This window comes from Parasteatoda tepidariorum, chromosome 8, assembly GCF_982258835.1.
Source record: "Parasteatoda tepidariorum strain Cologne lab strain chromosome 8, Ptep-v5.0, whole genome shotgun sequence".
Lineage (NCBI taxonomy): Eukaryota > Metazoa > Arthropoda > Arachnida > Araneae > Theridiidae > Parasteatoda > Parasteatoda tepidariorum.
Window position 1 is genome coordinate 19,326,016 of NC_141762.1, and position 22,649 is coordinate 19,348,664.

Here is a 22,649-nt window from a genome sequence, read left to right on the forward strand (position 1 = left end):
CATTTTATATGTATATTTACTCCTGCAGATGTATTATTATATAATTTCAAAAAAGTACATACTACCTTATTCTGAGTTATTTTTAAACTGACTCTTTTAATATGTGGCCTAAAAAAACATTGATTAGCAAGATGGATTCCCAATATTATTGTTTTTTTATTTAAGTAAAAATACATGAATAGTAATGACATGAATAATAAATAAATTTTTTTTATGTATATTTGCTCTTACTATTATAATTATTGAATCTAAGTTTAATGTAATTTTAAAAAAAAATGAAACATTACTACAAAATCTTGAATTATTTTTGAACTGGTTCTTTTATTATAAGGCTAAAACACACAGTGATTAGCAAGTTGGATAGTCGATATTATCGTTTTTACTGTTTAAATAAAAATACATGAATAATAATGACATGAATAATAAATATGTATTTTCTATGTATATTAGCTCTTACTATTACAATTATTGAGGAGTTTATGTAATTTAAAAAATATTAAACGTAACTCTATACAATTCTAAATTATTTTTGAACTCTTTTAAATATGAGCCTAAAAAACACAGTGATTAACGATATGGATTCCCAATATTGTTGTTTTTATTATTTAAATAAAAATACATGCATAGCAATTATTGCTATTGGATGGAATTTATTTCTAATGTAATAAAGCTTTTATAACTTAAAATGATGTTTAAAAACCAATTAAATATTATGTCTATTATAAAGGTTTATTAAACATTACTCAAGGCTAATATTATCATCCATTGTTCTATTCAGTGTGAATGTTTAGGGAAAATGCTTTGTTTGATATTTTATTTCTTTTTTCATTGTTACAATGTCTTTAAAATTGTATCGTAATTTAATTTATATTTCAATTTATATTTATTTCAATTCTACTGTTTGCTGAATTTATTTTTTCGTATACTTAAAGTAGAGAATTAAGATTAAATGCACATCTGGTCCTTCCTGATTTTTGGAACATCTGTTTGGGTTGACGATATTTATGTTTTCGGTCAAACTGTGTGAAAAGTCCCTAGTTAAGGGGTTTAGTATAACCTTCGACAAGTGGGTAATGAAATCGGGAAAATATTAAGGAAAAAAAGTAGGTAAAAGTGATTTTTTTTTAAAGATAGAAAGTGAATAAAAGGATTTTGAATGACTGTCTTCAAATATATGGTAACTAAACATTTTCCTTTTTTCAATTTCTAGGTGTGTTATCTTTAAAAAAATCATTTGGGGTTTAAGTAACTGATTTCAATTTACTTTTATATCGATTATTTAAAAATTTAAATTGAAATCGGTTATTTAAAATTTTAAATAATTACTAAATTATAATTTAGTGTAGTTCAATCTTGTGCGTGGTCTTTAATTCCACCACTTCTCACAGCAGCTGCGCAACAATACCCAAACCATTTTGACTTGTGCATCGAAATTGTTTCGTAAGATTTACGGAACTTCTAAAAATTCTCAAATTAAAAAAGTCCCATACTTTTCCTATGTTTTATTTATTCCCATATCTTCCAGTTTTTTTATGTATGTACACACTTTACTACCTGCTACTATATAAGGATACAGGATTCTGAATGGCATTCTTGAGTGAAGGGTGCGTGTCCGAACAGCTGACTCCCGCATGGTACTTCCGTTACCTAGACAACCCTCCTTCACATCCTGCAATATTTGGGAATTACTTTCCTTTACGAGCTTCCTGTCATATATAGAATATGATCTTATCTCACTTGTTTTTCTAATAAGTTGAGGATATCGAAGATAGGGTATTGATATTTCACTTGGAGCGAAAATTTTTGTGTTTTAGGAAAATATTTTGAATGCTAGATGGACGTAATCGTCCATCAAGTTTAAGTTTTTCCACTTTGAGCAGAATAAATATTTCTGACTGATAATTATGTAATGTTTATAGAATTTTTCCTCGTGGTAAGAGAAAAAATAACGACCAATCTTTAATATACTATAGTTCACATTTTTAATTAGGAGAAAAAAAATATACAAACTTGCGGCGACTCTTATTTTTAAGGTTATCATAAGAATGAATATCGTTTGAAGTTGGCTTAGCTTTTAATGTCTGTGTCCCTTAAATATCATATTACTGTTGTGAATAAAATGTTTATAGTTTTTATTCATTCTACTTTCGTATTATTTAGTTGTCGCGACACTTAGCCAGTGTGTAAAACTATAAAAAAACAAAGTATAAAAAAAGAACTATTTTTTTAAAAAAAATTTAAAATAAATTTTAATTTACGGTACATTTATTATTATTATTACCATTAATTTTATATACCATCGTTATTAAAAAGCCTTTTGAAGTATTAATTTTAAGAAGCTCATCTCCATATATCAATGTAATATCTTAATGTCCTGATCCCTTTCAATTGCTGTAATATTATTAGGATTATTTTCTACAGTAGAATAGGATCCTTGTAATTTTTTTCCACCAAAGAGAATTCTTAAGTGAAGTAGCTGGACAACATTTCTATTCGAACACTTACTGAGATGTGTCTGCCATTTGGGACTATTTATGTCAACAGTCTGCACTGCGGTTGCAAGATATTTTGGAATTTTTTTTTAACACCAAAATTTTAACCTTTTTAGAGATATCAAAACTAATGTTTCTTAAGTCTAGTCGCTGGAAAACATTTGAATCCTAACATTTAGTCCGCTTCGTGAAACAATTTGTGTCAGCATACAGCACTACGGTTAAAGCAAATTGTTGCCATTAGCAACCAGAAGACACTGACAACTGATACATTGATGAAGATTAACTGATCTAGTTCAACCACATAAGTTGGATATCTCTATGGTTAACTATCATTACCAACACTTGTTGATTCGGCTCTGTACGTTTATTAAAAAAAAAAATACGCTTTGAGACTATAACATTATTTTATAATACTTTATTAATTAAAAGAGTGAAGATTGCAAATTATTTCAAGGCTAAAGTTTTATAAGGGATTTCATAATTAAAAATATGTTATTAAAAGTGAAAAACAATTCAAAGATGCCTTTTTTTGTAATTATGAGACACGCTATATTAGAAATCAACATATCTTAAAAATATAAAATAAAATTGTGGATATAGAAAATAAACTAAAAACAGTAAATATACGGTTATGGAATGAATAAAAGTTTAGCTTTAATTAGAACATTAAAGTAGATTTAATTAGAGCAATAATATTTATGAAAGACCTGGAGTAGTATGGTGCTAAGCCACATTTTTTCAAAGATGAAATTTTTATATAGAATTGTTCCTTGGTATTGTTTCAAAATAGGTATTTACGAGTACACAGTGTTTTCGCTGGATGATATCTCAAAGTACAGAAACATCTTGTTGACTGAATGGAAATCGTGCTTTTTTTTCTCCATCGAAAACGTTCTCAATTTTAGTAACTGTGATTTATTACTTCATATCAATATTTCGGTGCACATTATTTTATTAACGTTGAACGTTCTTAAACTTCATCATATCGGAGAAATGTTGCTGTTTTAAGCAATTTGAATTGCTAGAAAAAGCGTTCTTTAGTTTTTTTCAAAAATGCTCTAATTTAAAAATACCGAGTAACAAATAATGCGAAACTTTATAAAAATGCCCTAAAATTTTAATTAAAAAAAATATTTTGAAATATTTTCTTATGAGAGTCTCTTATTTTCTTATGAGATATTTTCTTATGAAACTTTTCTTATGATATATTTTTTTCTCTTTATAAAAAATCATTTCCACTATAAAATAACTTGGACATTTAATTATGGAACATTTTTTTTAACCTTCCTCAATTTAACATTAAAGATAACTTTTTACAAGAAATAAAATATTTGTGCAAGTTCCATGAAATGTTCTTTTACTGGCGTCCTATCTTCGATTTAACTGCAAAGGTAGGTTAATAGAGTGAATGTTCACATGGGTAGTGTGGTAGATAATGATTCAGAAACCTGCGAATTTCCACACATGTCCGCGAATCCTTCCCTCAATTTCTCATTCTAGGCAGCCCACCCCTTAATGATTACGTAATCGTTGTTGGGGGCTCTGCACTTTCTCGTTATGACATCAAGCCCGTCTGCAGGTTCATTTGAGTCACCGGAAGCAGGATAAACAGATCGCACGCGGTCCCAAAAAGACGTCTTGTGACAAAAATGGATTGTTCAGTTTCAGTTCTTTAAGTGTTTGGATCAAGACAGCTGTAGTAGAAGATGCAAAAAGAATAAGATTTAAAAGTGTTATAATTTTAAACTAACAATCTTTTTATTGATGCGACAGGACTGTTATTTCAAATAAGAAAAAGGTATTTTATATTATTTAAATTAAATATATTAATTATTTTTATCATGTATGAAACAAATTATAATTTATAGTATTATCATGCATGTTATCAATGCTTATTTACAGCTTTATCCTACATGTTATCAATGATTATTTATTTTATCATACATGTCATCAAGGATTATCTATAGTTTTATCATGCATGTTACATAAGGTTATAATTTTATCATGCATGATACGAATGATTATTTATAGTTTTATCATGCATCTTATCAATGATTATTTATAGTTTTATCATGCAAACTGTCAATGACTATTTATAATTTATGTCGTGAATGTTACGTTTTTTGAGGCGATATGAAAAGCTGTTTCAGCCTGAAATTTGCTTTTGATTACAATAATTATTATTTTTGACTATGAGTAATTTTTATCATTTAACAGAATTCCCAACTCATACTTTTAAAACTGCTATTTCAATGAACTATTTTCTAGAAATAGTGACATGCAAATTTCAAACATTTTTAAATTACTACCAGGAATATTGCTAAAGTGAAATAGCAATATTTCAGAAATCAAGTCGAATCGCGAGAGTTTCTCTTCCCCGCTGAATTGAACGTAAAACAATTTTCCTGAAATTATTTTTTGATGATATTTGCTTCATCTCCGGAATTTTAAGATAAATTTACCAAGTGACAGAATTAAATAGTGCATTGAATTTTTAAATTTTTTTTTTTTAGATAGGGCTTTAAAAGAAGTTTGGCATTTCATTAAACTTTATCTATGTTTAATTTTAAATAAAGTAATTTTAAAGACAAAATACTATTTTTTTCAAAAATAGGCCAATGATGAAAAGTTTAAAAATGCGAAAACGTAACTTTTTCTAAAATTTATTTCTCTTCAAATTGTGTGACAGATTTTGATTTAACTTTAAACTAATGTGCAAAACTTTTATGTCTGACGATAAAAAAAATTATGCCATTATTAAAATTGAATAAAAAAAACAAACTTTTTAACTGTTCTTGTACAAAATTATTTTTATAGAAACGTATTTTATGAATAAGAGTAAAATATTTTTGATTAACTCCAATAGTTTGCGAGACTCTCCGGAATAGGTAAACAGTGAATTGTTACTTAATTTAAAAACTTCATTCGCTTTACAAATATACAAATTGGAAATAACAGTCAGCATTTTTCAAGCATACAAAAACAGGCGCCCATTTTCAAGAATTGCCAAACGTGAATGAGATGAAACATAAGTGATTTGAAATATAAAACGTTAAGTTGCCAACGAAGTTGCAGTATCCTAGAGGGAAAAAAAATCATAAATAGAGCACGAAAAACCGCAGTGGTCGAAAGGGGCAAATTAGGGTAAAATGTATTTTCAAGCGCTATGAAGAGGTAGTGAGAATCAGAATTCACATGAACAATACCAGATTTCAGGGTACCAAGATGAACCGATGTGACAGGGGATTATAAATAATTTTATTTATAGAAATGGATTATATATTTCGAAATAATTATATAGATTAATAATTATTTATTTTATATTAATGGAAGAAAAAAAATTTCTTCCCATTCACACCTGACAAGTTTTGAAAATGAGCATCTGCTCTGGAGAGCCTGAAACAATTTTACTACAACATTTCCAATTTGTATTTTTTTAAATCAATTAAAGTTTTCAATCAAGCAATGTCTCACAGCTTCAGTTTCTTGGGATTATTCATTTAATCAGTGAATTGCTGTCCGAATTAAATTATTAGCGGGTCTATATTTTTCAGATTGTGGCTATATTTTGCTATTAAACAATGGGAACAAATTAAAACTTTATATTTTTAACCTCTCCCCCAAGAAAAAATAAAGTTTCTTTTCAAAGAACAATATTACTTTATTAATTAAAAATAATTATACCTCTTTTTTTCCCTTTCAAACGATTATTTTGTTGGCAAACTCTGTTAATTTTTAAATCTTAATAAAATTTTGCGTACCATTCTCAAAATAATTGCCATGTAGTTAGAAGAGGTCGTAAGTTTCAACTTTAAAATTGATGATGCGAAGATATCTTTAAATGTTTCCCTAAAAGCGTGCTTAAATTTTTAACTCCTTTATTCCCATTTCCCTTAATATCCTTGAAAGTGGACTCATTCTAACTTTAAGGCAAGAAAAATATAGAAAATTACATTTTTTCGTGCTTAACACCATTATATAAATGTTTGAGCAATAAATATAGCAACTTTTTTTCCGGTTTCGTAATTACGTTAGAATAACTACCTAGCGTAATATTTTTCAAAATTATTAAAGGTTGTTCAAACCTTCTTTTATTACCTTATAATTAGTTAATTTTGTTTGTGAAACCAAATAGTAGCATAAAACTATAATTTTAACTTTGGAGCTAAGAAAAAAGACGAATCTTTTTATTTATTTTTTGTTACAGTTTTTTTTAATTGTGTTTGCTTAAAGATTGATGATCGTCAATTTTCCAATACTTAACTGAAAATTCATATTTTAGTAGAAAATAGTGAATATGTTACCCTTGAAAGTAAATCAAAAAGTTGACACGATTCCATGATTTAATCATATTTTGAAGCATTATGGAAGTAGGAGTATTTATCACTACCCATTCAGATGAAGCAAAAAATGTTAACGCTGTTTCTCGAAGCTCTGACGCCAAGGAAAATAAAAATAGCCATAGTTTAAGTACCTTACACTTGAAGCATTGCAATGATTTTAAACTATATGCTATATAATCTTGCCGTGAAGAATTATCTGGGCTTTATTTAGTAAAATCTCGGTCGATGTTAAAGGCACGACTGGTGCGTTTGTTGTCTTCAAGCCATTTGCACCACATGTGGTCAGGTACTCGCAATAGATGAACCAGAATTATTATTTGAAAACATTAACTGATTGTAGGTTCTGCTGCCAGCTATGCTTAAAAATATAACTTTTTTATATGGTATACCGGTCAATAGCACAGAAACTTAAAAAACGCTAGTGTAAGGCATACCGGGAAATGTAAATCTGGCAATGGAGCTCAAACTTAATTTATCAACGTTAAATAATTAAGTAACTTTATTATTTATTCCTTTATCGCTCATCGTTCTGTTCGGTTATGTTCAGTTAGCGATGATTAGTTTGTTAACACTTGAGTTGAACTTTATTCTGATTTTCACTAAAAAAAAAATTTCTTTCCTCACATTAATACTTTTGAACTAAATTAAATTTTGTTATAATTTCACTGGCCATTTAATCACAAATCGAAGTTATTTGTTTTTCCTTTGCTGTTATATCAGTCAACCCTCACCATGCGCTGACGTTGAAATGGTGCCTGAAAAATCTAAATGCACCGTTGGTGCTATTAGCTATTGCGCAAAATTTTTCCTATGCAGTCGATTACTTGGCAAGATTTCTACTGAACAGTAAATTATATGGCAAAATTCCCCCTGAACAATTAATTATTCGACAAAAATTCCACAGAGGAAACATTAAATGGCAAAAAATTCTCCTGAACTATGGATTAGTTGAAATTTTTTTCTTTCCCGGAGTGTTATCCTTCACGTGATACATAAGAATCGAAAAGCGCATGATAAGTTTTTTAATGATGCTTTCTGTGGTTGTTGTTAGTCATCTTTTTGCTTTTACATTTGACTGAACGTTGAAGTGATGAAAACCCCTACTTCTTCTTTTCTCAAATGGGGAGGATGTCAAATCTGCAAAAACTCAAAATGTTTCAATTAATATTTTTTTGTCTAGTAGAGCAGGCATTTTTTATTCCAATATAGTTGTAGAACTCCCATTAACTTCCATCTTAGAACTGGGGTAAAAAATTCTTTGTCAAAATATTGCCAAAATAAAAACAAAAATATTAATTTACGCAAACTTTGTTTTTAGGGGTCATTATAGTTGGTTACAGCTAGACCGACGAGTGTTGGAACACGAATTTCCGAAGAAGTCTGCCCAGTCTACTCTAGTACTTTATTTCAGTATCAAGTAAGGTGTACTTCTCCTTTTCTCCCTTAAGCTAACCGTATCAAATAATTTTTTTAAAAAATATAATAACATGCATAGTTGAAGTTGTTTACTATTCGCGATCGCAACGAACTATAGGGGGCGTTGTTGTATGAGACGCTTACCTGCGATTTCCATATGAACCGTCATTCAGTTACTCTGGAGACGTCGTTAATGTAGCGTGTAGCATTGCAACGTTCCTTCTTTAATGTGGCTTATTAAATTTAAAAAAGAAAAATCCTTGATCTTCTTTCTTCTACAACCGAAAACAAAATGGTATCTCTTTTTATTAGAGAAGGAATATCCAAAACACATCGGAAAAATATTTGTACATTAACAGAAAAAAATATGTATATTCTTATAAGAGTTAAAACCTAATGCCCGAGAAATAGTATTACTAAATTTAATGATATAATATGAAAGGCCCATTTAAACTTTACATTCTATAGTTTTAAGAATCATATTAGTTCAAAAATTAAAATGAACAAAAAGTATACATAAGCCTCATAATTTTATGAAATTTAATTTTGTAAACAACGTTTTTTGACAACAATTTTTATCAAAAAATTTCAAGTTTCAATAAAAATCATTATTTAGAAACTAAGAAACGTAAAATAAAGAATGCTGACGAAACAAAAACAAATGAACAATTCTTTTTTGTCGCCATTTTTAGTGCTACGAATATTCGTCTTTGGGATTTGCCAAAAACAAAACAAGATGCAATTTTATTTTTTCAGGAGGGAAATATTTTACCGAAAAAACGAAAATGTACCAATTCCCACAACATAAAACTTTATCTTGGCAAACGTACGTTTTGGAAATGTTATTTCATTTGGAATCTTATTCATCAGAGTTCATATGGCGATATGATTGTTTTGAATCTATGCTAAACTCTATATCGGCTCATTTTCCACCGAAATCCAATTAACTATTTTGATTTCAAATAAAGTGTTTTATTTTATGAACTGTCGCAAAAATTTTAAGTGTAGATTGGCGGCACTTAAAAACCGCCAAATCTGTAGCGGCGGTGGCGTTAATACGTCGTAAGTACCGAATTTTTATTCCATACTTTTCTGAATCATATTATTTCAAACATTGGAATATACAAGAAGTATACATAAACACATAATGTTATACCATTTAATTTTTCAAAAGTATTTTGAGAACAATTTTTATCAAAAAATTATAAACTAAAAAACGGAAAATAAAGAATTCTTAGGATAAAAAAAAACGATTTTAAGAATTATTAACATTGAAATAAAAACTTTCATATTGTTTCCTTTTTTATTATTCTTATAGTTCTTAATCAGACGTAAAAAACCATTCTGTAGAGAACCATCATCAAATGAAAAAAAAATATTTACAAGCAAATTTTTTATTGTAAAAATCATTGCACTTACCTGATTTATGACTCCCGGAGAATTCCAAAATGATAAGTTCCTTGTTTGAAAACTTTATTCTCAAATAATAGATACATAGTTTATACCTTCATTACTTTTAGATAACATACTACACAGCAAAATTTTATAATTGATATGAATTTGAATATGTAGCTAAAAACAGAATAGCTGAATTCTAGTTGAACTTATTCTTTCAAAATTAAAAAAAACTTACCAAGAAAACGATTTAAATTAATTAAGAATCAGCACAAATGGCACTATTTCAAGTAACTTGGATAATTTTTTATTGTTGTTTTCCGAATTATATGGATACAGAAATATATACTATTCTATAACGATGAAGAATATGCTATAACTATTACAATTCTGTATGTTCTGAATTCATATTTATTCACTGGAATGACGAAAGCAATGTTGACTTCACTTTAATTCGTAATGAATTGAAGACAGAAGAAATGCATTTTACCTTAATACACACATCTGTAACAGTATCCGAAATCGGAAGTCATCAGTTGCAAGTTTGTTGATAATAGAAATTAAAAATTATTGACGAATTTTTCTTCAAATGTTTGGCGTGTTCTGTTCCTGAAAGATTTACTAATATTCTGGAGATTTTTTTCAAGTTCTTCGGCCTTTTCCTTAGGGAAATTTTGTTTCTTATTTGCTGCTAAAAAATGGCGTCTGATTCAGTCAATGACTTTGATGGAACTAAATGAAAACGTGATAAATTAATGTCCGATATTTACAGGCTCCCGCTAGACGGCGTACTCGAGCGTTGCGATCGCGAATTGAAGAAGAAGGCATTGAAAATGCGAAAACTTGTTTAATTGGGCACTTGCAATTAATCACATGGCTGTGTATAATCATGTGGTAGTGAATGATGTGCTAACGTTGTAGGTTTAAAGCTTGGGCTTAATCTCACGCTGAATCAATTTTCGGAACAGATTTAATTGGATGCCTGCGATTGACGTCAAGCTTATGTATCAAACCTGATTGGCTGACCAACGCTTGACATCGCTGGCAATATTCAATTGGTAGACGAAATTTTGAAGATGTTTCTAACAATCACCTTTTAAATCTTCTGTTTCCTTTGGCAATCAAATAGGTTTTTGATCCTTTTTTTTCCTCAGATGATTTTTGTTAGATTTCAACAGCGTTTTTCTTTTTCGGGCTTGAATATTAATTTGTAAACCTTAATTTAGATATTTTTTTTGTCTTTATTTTTGACAAAGATTATTGAAATGCGTATGAAGGGTGTCGTTACAGAGCACTAATTTCATTTTGTTAAATTAAGTGTCTATTTAAAATAGGTAAAACATATAAATGACACAGTATTTTTACGTCTAAATTTAAAGTTAACAAGAAAATTTTGAAGTTAATAAGAAATAATTATAGAGAAATAAAGTTTCCTTTCCAAAAAGAAAAATCGGCTTTTTTTACTTAGAAAATTCATCACTCACTCGATTTTATTCGAAACCATTTTAAGTTCGATAATGAAACACGAAATTAACGTGTAAAATTTTTATAACTGAATTTTTTTTATTGGTTTTTAAAATACTAGATAATCATAAAACTAAACAATAGATTTCATGAAATTAATTTTTAGTATAGCACGCACTTTTTTCCCACAGGTATTTTGTAGAAAGCATCACGCACCTACGTGACAGTGCGACCGTTGAAGCATTTTTCCTGCAAACCCAATCTCTAGTCTATAATGTAAGTTAGAGCATTTACCATTGTTTTATTAGATGTAGTTTAGTTAATGTTGCAATTATGTGATTTAAAGATCTATATGTTATAATATCCTGTATCCACTAACCAGCTTAAGGCAAAGAAAGCTCTATTTTTAGCCTAGCGAGCTTAAATCAGTTTCCATTTACATATATTTGAGCTAGCTTTCACAAATATTATTATATACTTATATACTGTTGAAAATTACACTACCTTATAATAACCGGACAACAAGAACAACATCACTATGTGAAATAACCCTTATCGTTTTGAGCTTTCTTTTAAAAAATACAAAAACTACTTCGAAAATTGCTTGAACCTTTCAACGTTTTTAAGATATTTAAATCAATTTTTTTCTCCATTAGTTGCGAAATACGATTCACTACAAAATTATGAAAAAATATTTTAAATTTTTTCCATGCATGCGCAGTACAAAAGAACTACTTTAAATAGTCATATCTTGTGCATTTCTTTATATTTTTTTTTTAAATTTTGAAACAATAATTTTTGTAAATATTTTAAAATTGCTCCAAAACTTTTATTTAATTTTTCTGAATACTTTTAATGTTTATAGCAAAAAAAAAGAGTTTTTTTCTTTAAAAAAAAATTCGCAGTTATTGAAAATAACAACCAAAGTAATTGATACAGGTTACAAACTTATTGTTTGATTTTTCGGCATAGGGTGTTCAAAAATACTATTTTTTTTTTCGTAATTTATTGTCGGTCTCTTAAAATTCTGAAAGCTTTAAACTTAATTGCAAAGTATGAAACGCATGAACTAAAAAGTTACAAAACAGTCCTTTATGTAATTTTTGAGAAATTCAAAAAAATATTTTTAAAAAAATGACCGTGTCTCTTCCATTATTGTAGAGTAGTGTATTGAGTAGAATTTGCATCAACCAGTCACCTGTGGTATCTGAACCTGGGTCACCTCATTGGGTCGCGAACACTTTATCTCCATAGCCACTGCGACTCTAATTAAATTCTGAATCACTGATAGTTTCCTTTTTCAATATTTCAGGGTTTCATTGAAGTAAACTCTGACAAAGCCTTTCAATTAGCCGCTCTAGTCCTCCAAGTTACTCATGGATCATTTACAAAGTAACGATTTTCATTTTTCAATTTATTTTAAACTATTTTTTATTTCTTGATATGTCACAAAGAATGTGATCCCAAACTACATACTATAATATTATTATTAATTAAATAAAAATTTCAATAAGACTTAAATTTAAGGGGAAACTTAAACTTAACGAAACTTAAACTTAAGGGGAAAACCAAAGTATTTGTCTAACAAAAAGTTTTGTTATTGTAAAGGAATTGTAGAGCATGAGTGACAGTAAGTCACACTTCTTCCAAAGCATCTGCATAATTTGAAATTGTAGTTTATCATTCTATTTCTTTAAGCCTTTCAATTTATTGGGATGTCTTATTCTAATATACATACGTCAATATATTTTTATCATTCATAAGAGTTTTAGTTTATATTTTCAGGTTTTTGCTTCCGTAAATGCATATGAAATTGTATGGAAATTAAGTGGACTGATTTGAAGATTAAGAGTTATAATTTAAATATTAACATAATTAATTCTAATAATTATAAGATTTTTAGTTTAATATTTAACTCATTATGACCCCAATTTCAACTGAAATGTTAATCTACATTTTATATATATATTAGGTTGTTGCTTTCAAAATGTTTTAAAAATAAACAAGCACAGATGCATGTTATTAAACTACGACAAGTTGGCAGATAGTCTAAGAGTTCACTCTTTCATTGGTGGTTACAGTTAAGTCGCGTGAAATCTATATATAAGCGCATTTCTTTAGGCGAGAAACTAGCATGATATTCTGATTCCTTGGCTCTGAAGGATTCTTGAATAAGTTAGATTTTTATTCATTTGTTTTCCACAATACACCAAATAAGAAGTCAATAATCACTTTCGCTCGAATTCCCGCTTCTCTTCGACATTCTTTATTGCATAGCTGGAATAAACTTTCTCAGTGAGCTTAACTCTCACTTTGCACACGCCAACTTGTAGTGGTTGAATAATATTAAACTCCCTTCTTCTGTGTGTTTGTTTCGGTTCTTAAACGGATTTTTTCTCTTTCAATAGTGATGATGTAGCTAAACAACAGTTGAAAAAATTACCTGTTCTACCAACAAGTGCTTTACGTGACCACCCCTCTTTGCCTGTTTGGTAAGTATTATTGTTATTGGGCCAATTTATTGGAATAATAATAATTTAATAACATAATCATATCCGTGACGGGTATATATTTTACATCAAATCATTTGTCACGTTATAAACTTTAAAAAAAATTATTTTTGAAATATTAATCCTTAATGGATTTGTTTATCTTTATAATCACGAAAGAATTTTATGGCTAACAAATACATCCCGAAAATGGCCAACAATTTGAAAAATCATTTAAAGAAAAAGAAAGATGATACACGGTTGACTGCGGTACATAGAATGCTAAGGAAAAAAAAGATTTAATTCTCCTCAAGTTCGAAAATTGTTTATAAAACTTGTAAACAGATATTGCTGCGACTAGGATGAATCTAAAGAATAGTTTTTTTTTTAGTTGGAATGGAATTTTGTCATGCCGCAAAAAATTGTTTTATAGATTTCCAAACACCAGCGCTGCGAGTTGACAAACTTTGTAACTAATTTCGAAACGAGGTGAGAAGAAAATCTCGTTTTCTTAGCAGAACGCAGTAAAATATAAACTTCGGTCTATTTCCTTTTTAAAATCGTCGGTCAGTTTTGAGATATCTGGTAGGAAGGTCAGCATAATAGGATATCTGTTAAAGATAGCCATCAAAATAACTGCGAACTTTATTATTTTGGTCAAGTACACAATTTTTCTTTTGCAGAGGGCTTAAAAGCGGAATTTCATCAGAACAATTAGAATTTGCAACTTTTCTGTTAATTCAATTTCTTTATATTTAATGCGTTTGAAACAACCTTGTTTCAATTTAAAATATTGATTTTTATTTGTCTTGTTTAAAATTCTCATTTCAGCGAAGAAAGAGTTTTAGAGCAGTATAAATCAATACAAGGCCAATCTAGAGGTTCAGCAATAGTAAAGTAACTATCAATGTTTTATACTACAAATCAACCATGATTGTTTAAAAAATTACTAACTATATTTCTTTCTGTTTTTCCAGTTATATGCGAATAGTTGAATCTCTTCCAACATATGGTGTGCATTATTACGAAGTAAAGGTAATCTTGAGTTTTGATTATTTTTTTTTTAAAATTAAACAAATTTTATAACAAAGCGATTTCATTTACCCCCGATTAAGCGATTCCCTTTAGAAATTTAAAAATATGTCAGTAAATGGGATTCTGTTAAGTTAAAGTGAGAATTTCAATAATGTTAAAAAAATAAATCTTAAATTTATACTTATTTTTAATAGAGCTGAAGTTAAGTAATGATACTGTTATAGAAGTTCAGATCATATGCATGAATAAGTTATTTAAACATAAAATAGTTTTTAATAACATATTATTTATTAAAATTAATTAATAATAATATATATAATTAATATTATAATATTAATATATTAATTATTTCATTAAATAATTATTAATATTCAATAAAATTACATAGTTATTTAATAAAACATAAAATAGTTACTTAACCTTGTTATTTAAAAAAGAATGTTCACAATTATGACCACCTTTTCCAAAGACTAATACTAGGGTTAAACACATGTCTTTTAAATATATAATAATACAAATGATTAAACAGACAATTCATTGTCTGTTTAATTATTTATTGATTATGAAACAAAAATCTTTGTTACATAGTTACACACAGCATATTTAACTATTGCATTTTTATAAACCTTTACCGTATATTTTTTAAAAAAAAATCTCGATTTTTGCATGTGAGAAGAGAGCAAAGTGTTGATTTATTATTCTATTTTAGGACAAAGCTGGAATTCCTTGGTGGCTCGGCATTAGTTATAAAGGAATATGTCAATACGATTATTCAGACCGCAAAGTTCCTAGAAAAGTAAGTTTGAAACAACAATTTTAATATTATATATCTTTGTTTTTAAGCGTCTAGTATTTTTTATTTTTAAACTGTCAAAGAGATTTAAATGATATCATATATATTATAATTTGAAGTATTTGCTGTAATCTTCAAAAAAGAAGTAGCTAGCTCTAATTCATTTTTATACATTTGGATATCTCAGTATTTATCGAAGAAAGTGGATTTGATAGTGTAATATATGCTCTATTCATCTGGTACAATGAATAAAATTGGGAATTCTTATCATCTTAAAAAAGTAAATAGTAAAATACAACTGCTTTTTTTGACAGCAAGCCCTTTAAATGTGTACAATACAACGGGTACAGCATGATTTCTTAAATAACTTATTGCATCAATACTTTAATTGTTGAAATTTGTTTATTTTAGTTGTTTCTATGGAAGCAGTTAGAAAACCTGTACTTCAGAGACAGAAAATTTTCTATAGAAGTATATGATCCAAAAAGGTGATTATTTGTTTCAATGTCCTCAACACATACATGTAGTCTCCTATTCATTATTGTAACATCTAAATATCCTATTAATTCTATGTAACCTCTAAATATCTCTTATTAATTATTGTTACCTCTAAATATCTATTAATTATTGTTACCTCTAAATATCTCTTATTAATTATTGTAACCTCTAAATATCTCTTATTGATTATTGTAACCTCTAAATATCTCTTATTGATTATTGTAACCTCTAAATATCTCTTATTAATTATTCCTAGTAGGTTGGCTGCTTCTAGAAAGACATTCGGATCTGGGAACATTTGCGTGTATGTGTGGTTTGCCAGTAGTCCTTCTCTTACCAAATGCATTTGGTCAATGGCCATATCCCAACACCAGTTTTATTTAGACAGGAAGCACAACAAAGTAATTTTCATTTATTTTAAATAAAATTAAAAAAGGCGTTGAAACAGTTAGATTGTAAAGATAAAATAATTGGATCTTGCAAGTGGAAGTTGCCGTAAAAATATGCACCAATTTTTTTTCTTCCGATTCTTGCAGGGAATTACAATTTGCATCTGAATACAGTTATTTTCAGTTTATTGAATTCATGTTTTATAAATTAAAAAATAGTTTACATTTAATTTTTGCTTCAACCTATAAAATGTTTATTTTAACACTATTTCATATTAAGACATGAGCTTTCTTCAAGGAATTGATATAATTATTGAAATATTTACTTCATATTTCATGAGACAAGGTATTACGTAGTAAGGAGGTCTTAACAATGCTTTAGCTGCCATCAAAATGTTTAAATTTCAATGCAAATCAATGCTTGAACTTTATTTGTAACTAATTATTTGTATTTATAAAGGTGATGAAACAAGCAATGGTAAAATAATTAGCTCAAGCAAAATGAAGGTTGCCACAAAAATAGGCACCAATTTTTCTGTTTTTTTCAATTCGTGAGATGAATTGCCCTTTAGAGTTTGCATATCTTTTTGAATAAATCTTTTATAAATTAAAAATATTTACAATTTTATTATTGTTTTTGACTATGAAATGTTTATTTTAACATAAATTAACAGGGCCCGTGCTAAGGATTTTATATATTTTTTTCTTTAAAATCTTCTTAAATTGTAAAAAAAGTTGCTAATTAAGGCCCTTTTAGATTTTGGTAACTTTCTGTAGTAGGGGCACTTAAACATTGCGATAGAGTGGTAATAATTAGTACACATTTTCAAAAATCTTAAAAAATGAATTAAAAACTATGCAGATTAGAGATTAAAAATTAGTATTTATGTAAGAAATTAAAATTCTATCGAACTGCAGCAAATGTAAAATGATCAAAAATCAGTATTTTTGAAGAAATGCATTCACTTCATTAGTTACTTTGTTTTAAATACTCCTATAAATTACCCAGAGTTTTTTTTGTGTGTGTGAAGATTTTAAATATTTTTTTTCTTTTGTTCTGATACTACTCAAGTATTATTCTCCATTTTGATAATGTTTCTGTCAATTTAACATTTAAATATTATTAATATGATATACAAATTGGTAAACTGAGACCATTACAGAATACTGATCTCCTTTCAATTACAACTTTTAAATATTGAAATTTTTTTTTTGATTTCAGAGTTCTGCATCCCCATCTCGCAACTTTAGTGATATTGCAGATGAGCTTTCCCATGGTTCCTATTCCACTGAAACTTCTTCTCTAGGTAGAAGTGTCAGTTCTCTGAGTCTTCCAGCACTCAAATTAGACAGTGAGTACATTTAACTCAAGAATTTTTGTTTGACATATTTGATATAACATATGAAACATGTGCAATAATAATAGTATAAAATACTTTTGAATAAAATTTAACATATTTGTCTAAACATTCTCAATATTTTTATTTAAATATGTTTAGATTGGTTTGTCTTAGATTGGTTTGAATATGTCTTAGATTGGTTTGAAACTCCATGGTTCATAAGCAATTTTATATATAATCCTTTATAAAATTAAAGAATGCCAGATTTCAAACTTATTAATTTTTTCAAAAAACTTTATATAGAAATAGATAAAAATTTATTGGAACATTTGACCTTAGCAATTTTATTCATAATCCCTTATACATAAAGGATTATATATAAAAAAGTAATTGATAAGCAATTTTATATAAAGCAATTATATATATAATCATTTATATATAAAGGATTATATATAATAAGTAATTAATAAGCAATTTTATATAAAGCAATTAAGCTCAAACAATTTTATATATAATCCTTTATAAAATTAAAGAATGCTAGATTTCAAACTTGTTAATTTTTTCAAAAAACTTTATTTAGAATGAGATAAAAATTTATTTTATCTTTTGACTTTGTTAATCCAACCAAAATTTTTTAGCATTAAACTAAAACAATTTGTTTCAGGTGATTCGTGTGATGAAACATTAGACACTGTTGAAATGTTTGTAGCTTTGAAGGCTCGCAAAGAGGCACTCGAAGAAGCTCTTCGCAGAAAATGTGAAGAGCTTAAAAGGCTTTGTCTCAATGAAGGAGTAAGTATCATGTTTAGCTGAATTAGCTTTAAATTTTATTAAATTTTTTAATTAGAAATGACGTTTTATATTGCAATTTTTTTTGGAAATGTTATTTTGTTGAACAATTTAAAATAATATGAATAACACTTTATATCGGTTTTGCATGTGATGAATAACTCACCTTAACTAAATATGCTCTGTAATTCTTAAACTCTAGAATTAGCTCTAAATTTTATTCAATTTATTTACAAAGCAATGACACTTTGTTTACATGTTTCTTTAATGGTTTTCTGGAAACGCTATTTTGTTGAACAATTTAAACTTATATGGAAACGGCTTTACATTGGTTTTGCATGTAACAAAGAACTCACCTCAACTTAATATGAAGTAGGTTCAATAATTGCACTTATACTAAGTATATTATTACTACATAGCTATCATTAAATTTTACAAAAAGTTTCCTGGAATTCGTTTGTGTCCAATAAATTTACAAACTATTTTTGAGACTCATACTCATTGCGATGAATTCTTTAACAACTAAACTCTTTAAGATATTTCCCTCTTCAATTACATGATAAAGCATTTTCAGAAAATTCCTGGTCAGTAAGCGGGTGGGTGACCACTTTGATCAGCCTGCATAGGGACCGAGGGTGCAGGGTTTTGGTCTTCGTTAAACTGTTCTACCGTAAAGTGCTCGACTTTGCACGCAGGTCGTCGGGCTACCAAACCAAGGGAGCCATCCCCTCTGCAGAGGATCAAAATTGCAATGGCATGTCTTCGGATCGTCCACAAGGATGTTTCCCAGACAGTCGCCAATAACCCTTTGTGCAGCTCTAGTGCAAAATAAATAAAGTATCTACCTACCATCAGAAAATTTTGAGTATTCATATTCAGCATTTCAAAACCTACATTTTACAGCAATGTTCTTTGAAATTTTTACCAAAGATTCCAGTCATTAGTGTTTGAACTCTTTCATTTTCATTCATGTGGAAAGTTCCAATTTTAAGCTTAATTCTTTTCCAGAAAGCTCACACATTATTAGATAGGGAAACAGTGGATCCCAATAAATTAAACCAATATGTGAGTTAATTTGAAAAATCTAATAGAGGGCAAAAAAACGTCGAAGACTACTTTACATAAGAATCTCACATTGTCTTATAGGTTTTGGGGGAGGGGCAGAGGGACACAATACAAATCTGAAATAAGTTAGGTAGACTTAAAAGTTGATAAATAAAGTACTGATAATTAAGTGTTGATAATTAAGTTGTTGATAATTAAAGTTTTATGTAGGTAAATGAGTTCGCATAACTTTTTGACGACTAACAAAAATGGTGTTATTTTTGTACCATAGGAACTAACAGGTGCACTTCCACCAGAGATGCCTTTAAGCCCTGGGGAACAAATACCCATCATAAAAAGAAAAACTGGTACAAACATTAAAGAAAAATCTTTCTGGAAGAAGAAGAGTAAAGATGTAAGTATTCTTTATATTATGTCTGGATGCATACCAAGGATGGTGACTGTGCAAATGTCTTTCCTCCCAAAGGGGATAATTGGCAAGGGTAAAGCAAGCGAGCAAGCAAGAAAGACAAACCTAGGTTTAGCCTGTTTAAAGCAGGATTTCCAATCCTAGTGGGTTTAAGTTTAAAGTTACAAAAAAAAAAAAAAAAAAAAAAATCAGGACAGAATAAGAACATTTGTTCAAACAGTATACATATAGTAGACTACTTTTAAAAAAGCAAACAATATACTAAAAAAAGTGATTTGCTCAACTCACGTGCAGTAAAAACAAATTTTATTGCAAAAGAATGATAAAATATAATTTTTTTTAAAGTTCAGTCACTTTGATAAGAACAAGAAAGGTTAACAGTTGCCAGTATAATTTTATCAATACCTAATAACTTATAATAACTTCAATTTGATGCATAGAAAATTATTACACTACTGTTGCATTAAAAAATAGTCTCACTTAGATAATATTCTTTCCTACAAATATATAGTTAAAATTAGCAATAGAGTTAAAGATTTCTTTAATAAAATAATTTTTATTGCTGATAGGAATTAATAATTTTTAAAAATCAGATGAAAGACTTGAATGAATAACTGTGAAACTACAAAAGTTCACCCCATATAATTTGTTACTGTATTTGCTTAGAATAAGAAATAAACGTATGACGTCTGAATTGATCATCATGAAAATTCGATAATTGAGTTCCTTTTTTATAGAATGACTGAATTCCCAAAAAGGTTTAAACAATAAATTTTGTTTGTAGGGCAATATGCATGAACTCAATGTATAATTAGCAGACTGCCCCTGTTAAATTAAAACTATCAAATTTTGGGACTTCTACTAGTATCATTAATAAAAATAAAAAGATGTTGGATCTAAAAATCCAAACTTCACGATTCTTTAAATCTAATTTTTAAAAATACACAGTTGTATTCTTAGAAAATAGTATGTTCTGAACACACACGAAAATCAGGATAAGAAACTAATAATCAGGATAAATGAGGACAAAATTTTTATCAGAAAAATCAGAACTATAAACTCTGCATAATATGTTCAATAGCGATATTTAGTTACATAATGCATAAATAACTTGCTCGGGATAGTACTTATAGGTTTTCATAGTTCTCCCTAGCAATAAAAAAGGGCGGGGTGCTTCCTCTCAGAAAAGGGCACATCGAGCTTTGAAAGGGCACTCACTTAACACCGTAAAAATTTATCAAAATGGTTAATATGTCATAAACAATTTTTACATTATCTTCTTATATTATGCTATGGGTATATTTCACAAAGTTATTCTTGCTCATTACCAAAATAACAGAAAACCTTGAAGCTTTTGAAAAATAATTTAGTGCTAAAAGACAACCTCTGTGCATAATTTTTTCGTAAAAAAAAATTTGAAAAACAAACAAACTATTAAATGATAAACAACTTGAAAGCTTTTTTCTATCAATTTAAACTGAAAATTATGAGCAAATAAATGTTTGAAGATACATTTGTTTTATTTAAAAATGTTAACATTTAAAATCACTTAAAAAATTATTAATATACCCCTCAAAAAAAAAAAGAAACTTTAATCGTAATGAATTAAATATTTGTAATAATAATCAGAATTAAACCTATAAAACATAGATAATTTTACCAGTGTGTAACTAGTATTTAATCAGCTAATTAATTTATTCTAAATGGAAATGTGAATAAAAAGGTTGTGTTTCTAAGGGATAATGGCTTATTTCTACAAAAAAGGCAAAGAGGGTGCATTTATAGAGATCAAACCCGCCCTTCTAAAAACACTTAATGAGAACTTTGAGTTTTGCTTGATGAATTCATAAGACAAATAAAGTGGATATTGCTTAGTATTTCTTAATATTAAATTTATTACTCAGTATTCTTTACTCTGATGTTTTTTTTTGAGGTTAAGGGTCATTGTCTGAATAATTGTATAGAATATAGATAATGGCTTCAAACTTCAACTGGTTATACCTAGGTTTATTTTTCATTCTTGATTAATGTGTAATATATGCAATAAGTCTAATTATGCACATTCATTTGGTAAATAAATATAAAATTTCAGCATATTATTAAATCAGATTTTATAAATATTTGGTTGCTATATATTTGATATTTAAATTACTCAGTGTTGTTTAAAAAGCATATATATATATATATATATAAATTTTGTCACCCATACTATCTAAGAATAAATAATTTTTCTATATATCCTCTTCTTAATTGAACTGTTAAATTAGGTAAAATACCCAAACCCTTAACTCAAATTCAGTACCTAAACCCTAAAAAATACATGTAACCCTTTAATGAGTATATCTGATCTTTTTTAGAAAGTGATATTAATTTAATGAATTTTTTAGCTTTATTTATAATTTTTTTTCTTAAATCCACATTATTTTTAAATTTGGAGCAACATGTCCACCTTTTCTCCTTGTGTCATTAAACGTGACATTCAAATCATTATTTTTAAATCATGTAGTCATTTCAATTCTATAACACACTCTATACATACCAACTCATTTTTATTTCGTCTTGCATATTTTAGGAAGAGGAACTAGCTCGTTTAGAACTTGAATATGAAATTCAAAATAAAATTGTAGCTGCAGCAAGCAAACTTCTCAATGACAGCTCATTGAAGAAAAATATCCGCAGGCAGAGGAAGCTGTCTCATCAAAAAGCAGTTGCAAAGGTGAAGAAACATT

At 28.1% G+C, this 22,649-nt stretch overlaps 1 protein-coding gene across 16 annotated transcripts in view; it reads left to right on the plus strand.

The window, feature by feature from the left end:
- LOC107451338 (uncharacterized) overlaps positions 1-22,649 on the plus strand; it is a 140,221-nt gene that overhangs the window by 106,537 nt on the left and 11,035 nt on the right. For 9 of the 16 annotated variants that reach the window (XM_043051979.3, XM_043051975.3, XM_043051980.3 and 6 more), the window contains exons 4-16: positions 8,157-8,255; positions 11,305-11,389; positions 12,426-12,505; positions 13,522-13,605; positions 14,434-14,499; positions 14,580-14,637; positions 15,347-15,433; positions 15,842-15,918; positions 16,185-16,329; positions 17,540-17,669; positions 18,322-18,449; positions 19,783-19,905; positions 22,493-22,636. In XM_043051979.3, coding sequence (XP_042907913.2) covers positions 8,157-8,255; positions 11,305-11,389; positions 12,426-12,505; positions 13,522-13,605; positions 14,434-14,499; positions 14,580-14,637; positions 15,347-15,433; positions 15,842-15,918; positions 16,185-16,329; positions 17,540-17,669; positions 18,322-18,449; positions 19,783-19,905; positions 22,493-22,636 — 1,306 coding nt within the window. The remainder of the gene's footprint in view (positions 1-8,156; positions 8,256-11,304; positions 11,390-12,425; positions 12,506-13,521; positions 13,606-14,433; positions 14,500-14,579; positions 14,638-15,346; positions 15,434-15,841; positions 15,919-16,184; positions 16,330-17,539; positions 17,670-18,321; positions 18,450-19,782; positions 19,906-22,492; positions 22,637-22,649) is intronic. The other 7 variants (XM_071180635.2, XM_043051976.3, XM_071180636.2 and 4 more) reach the window with 1 other exon arrangement.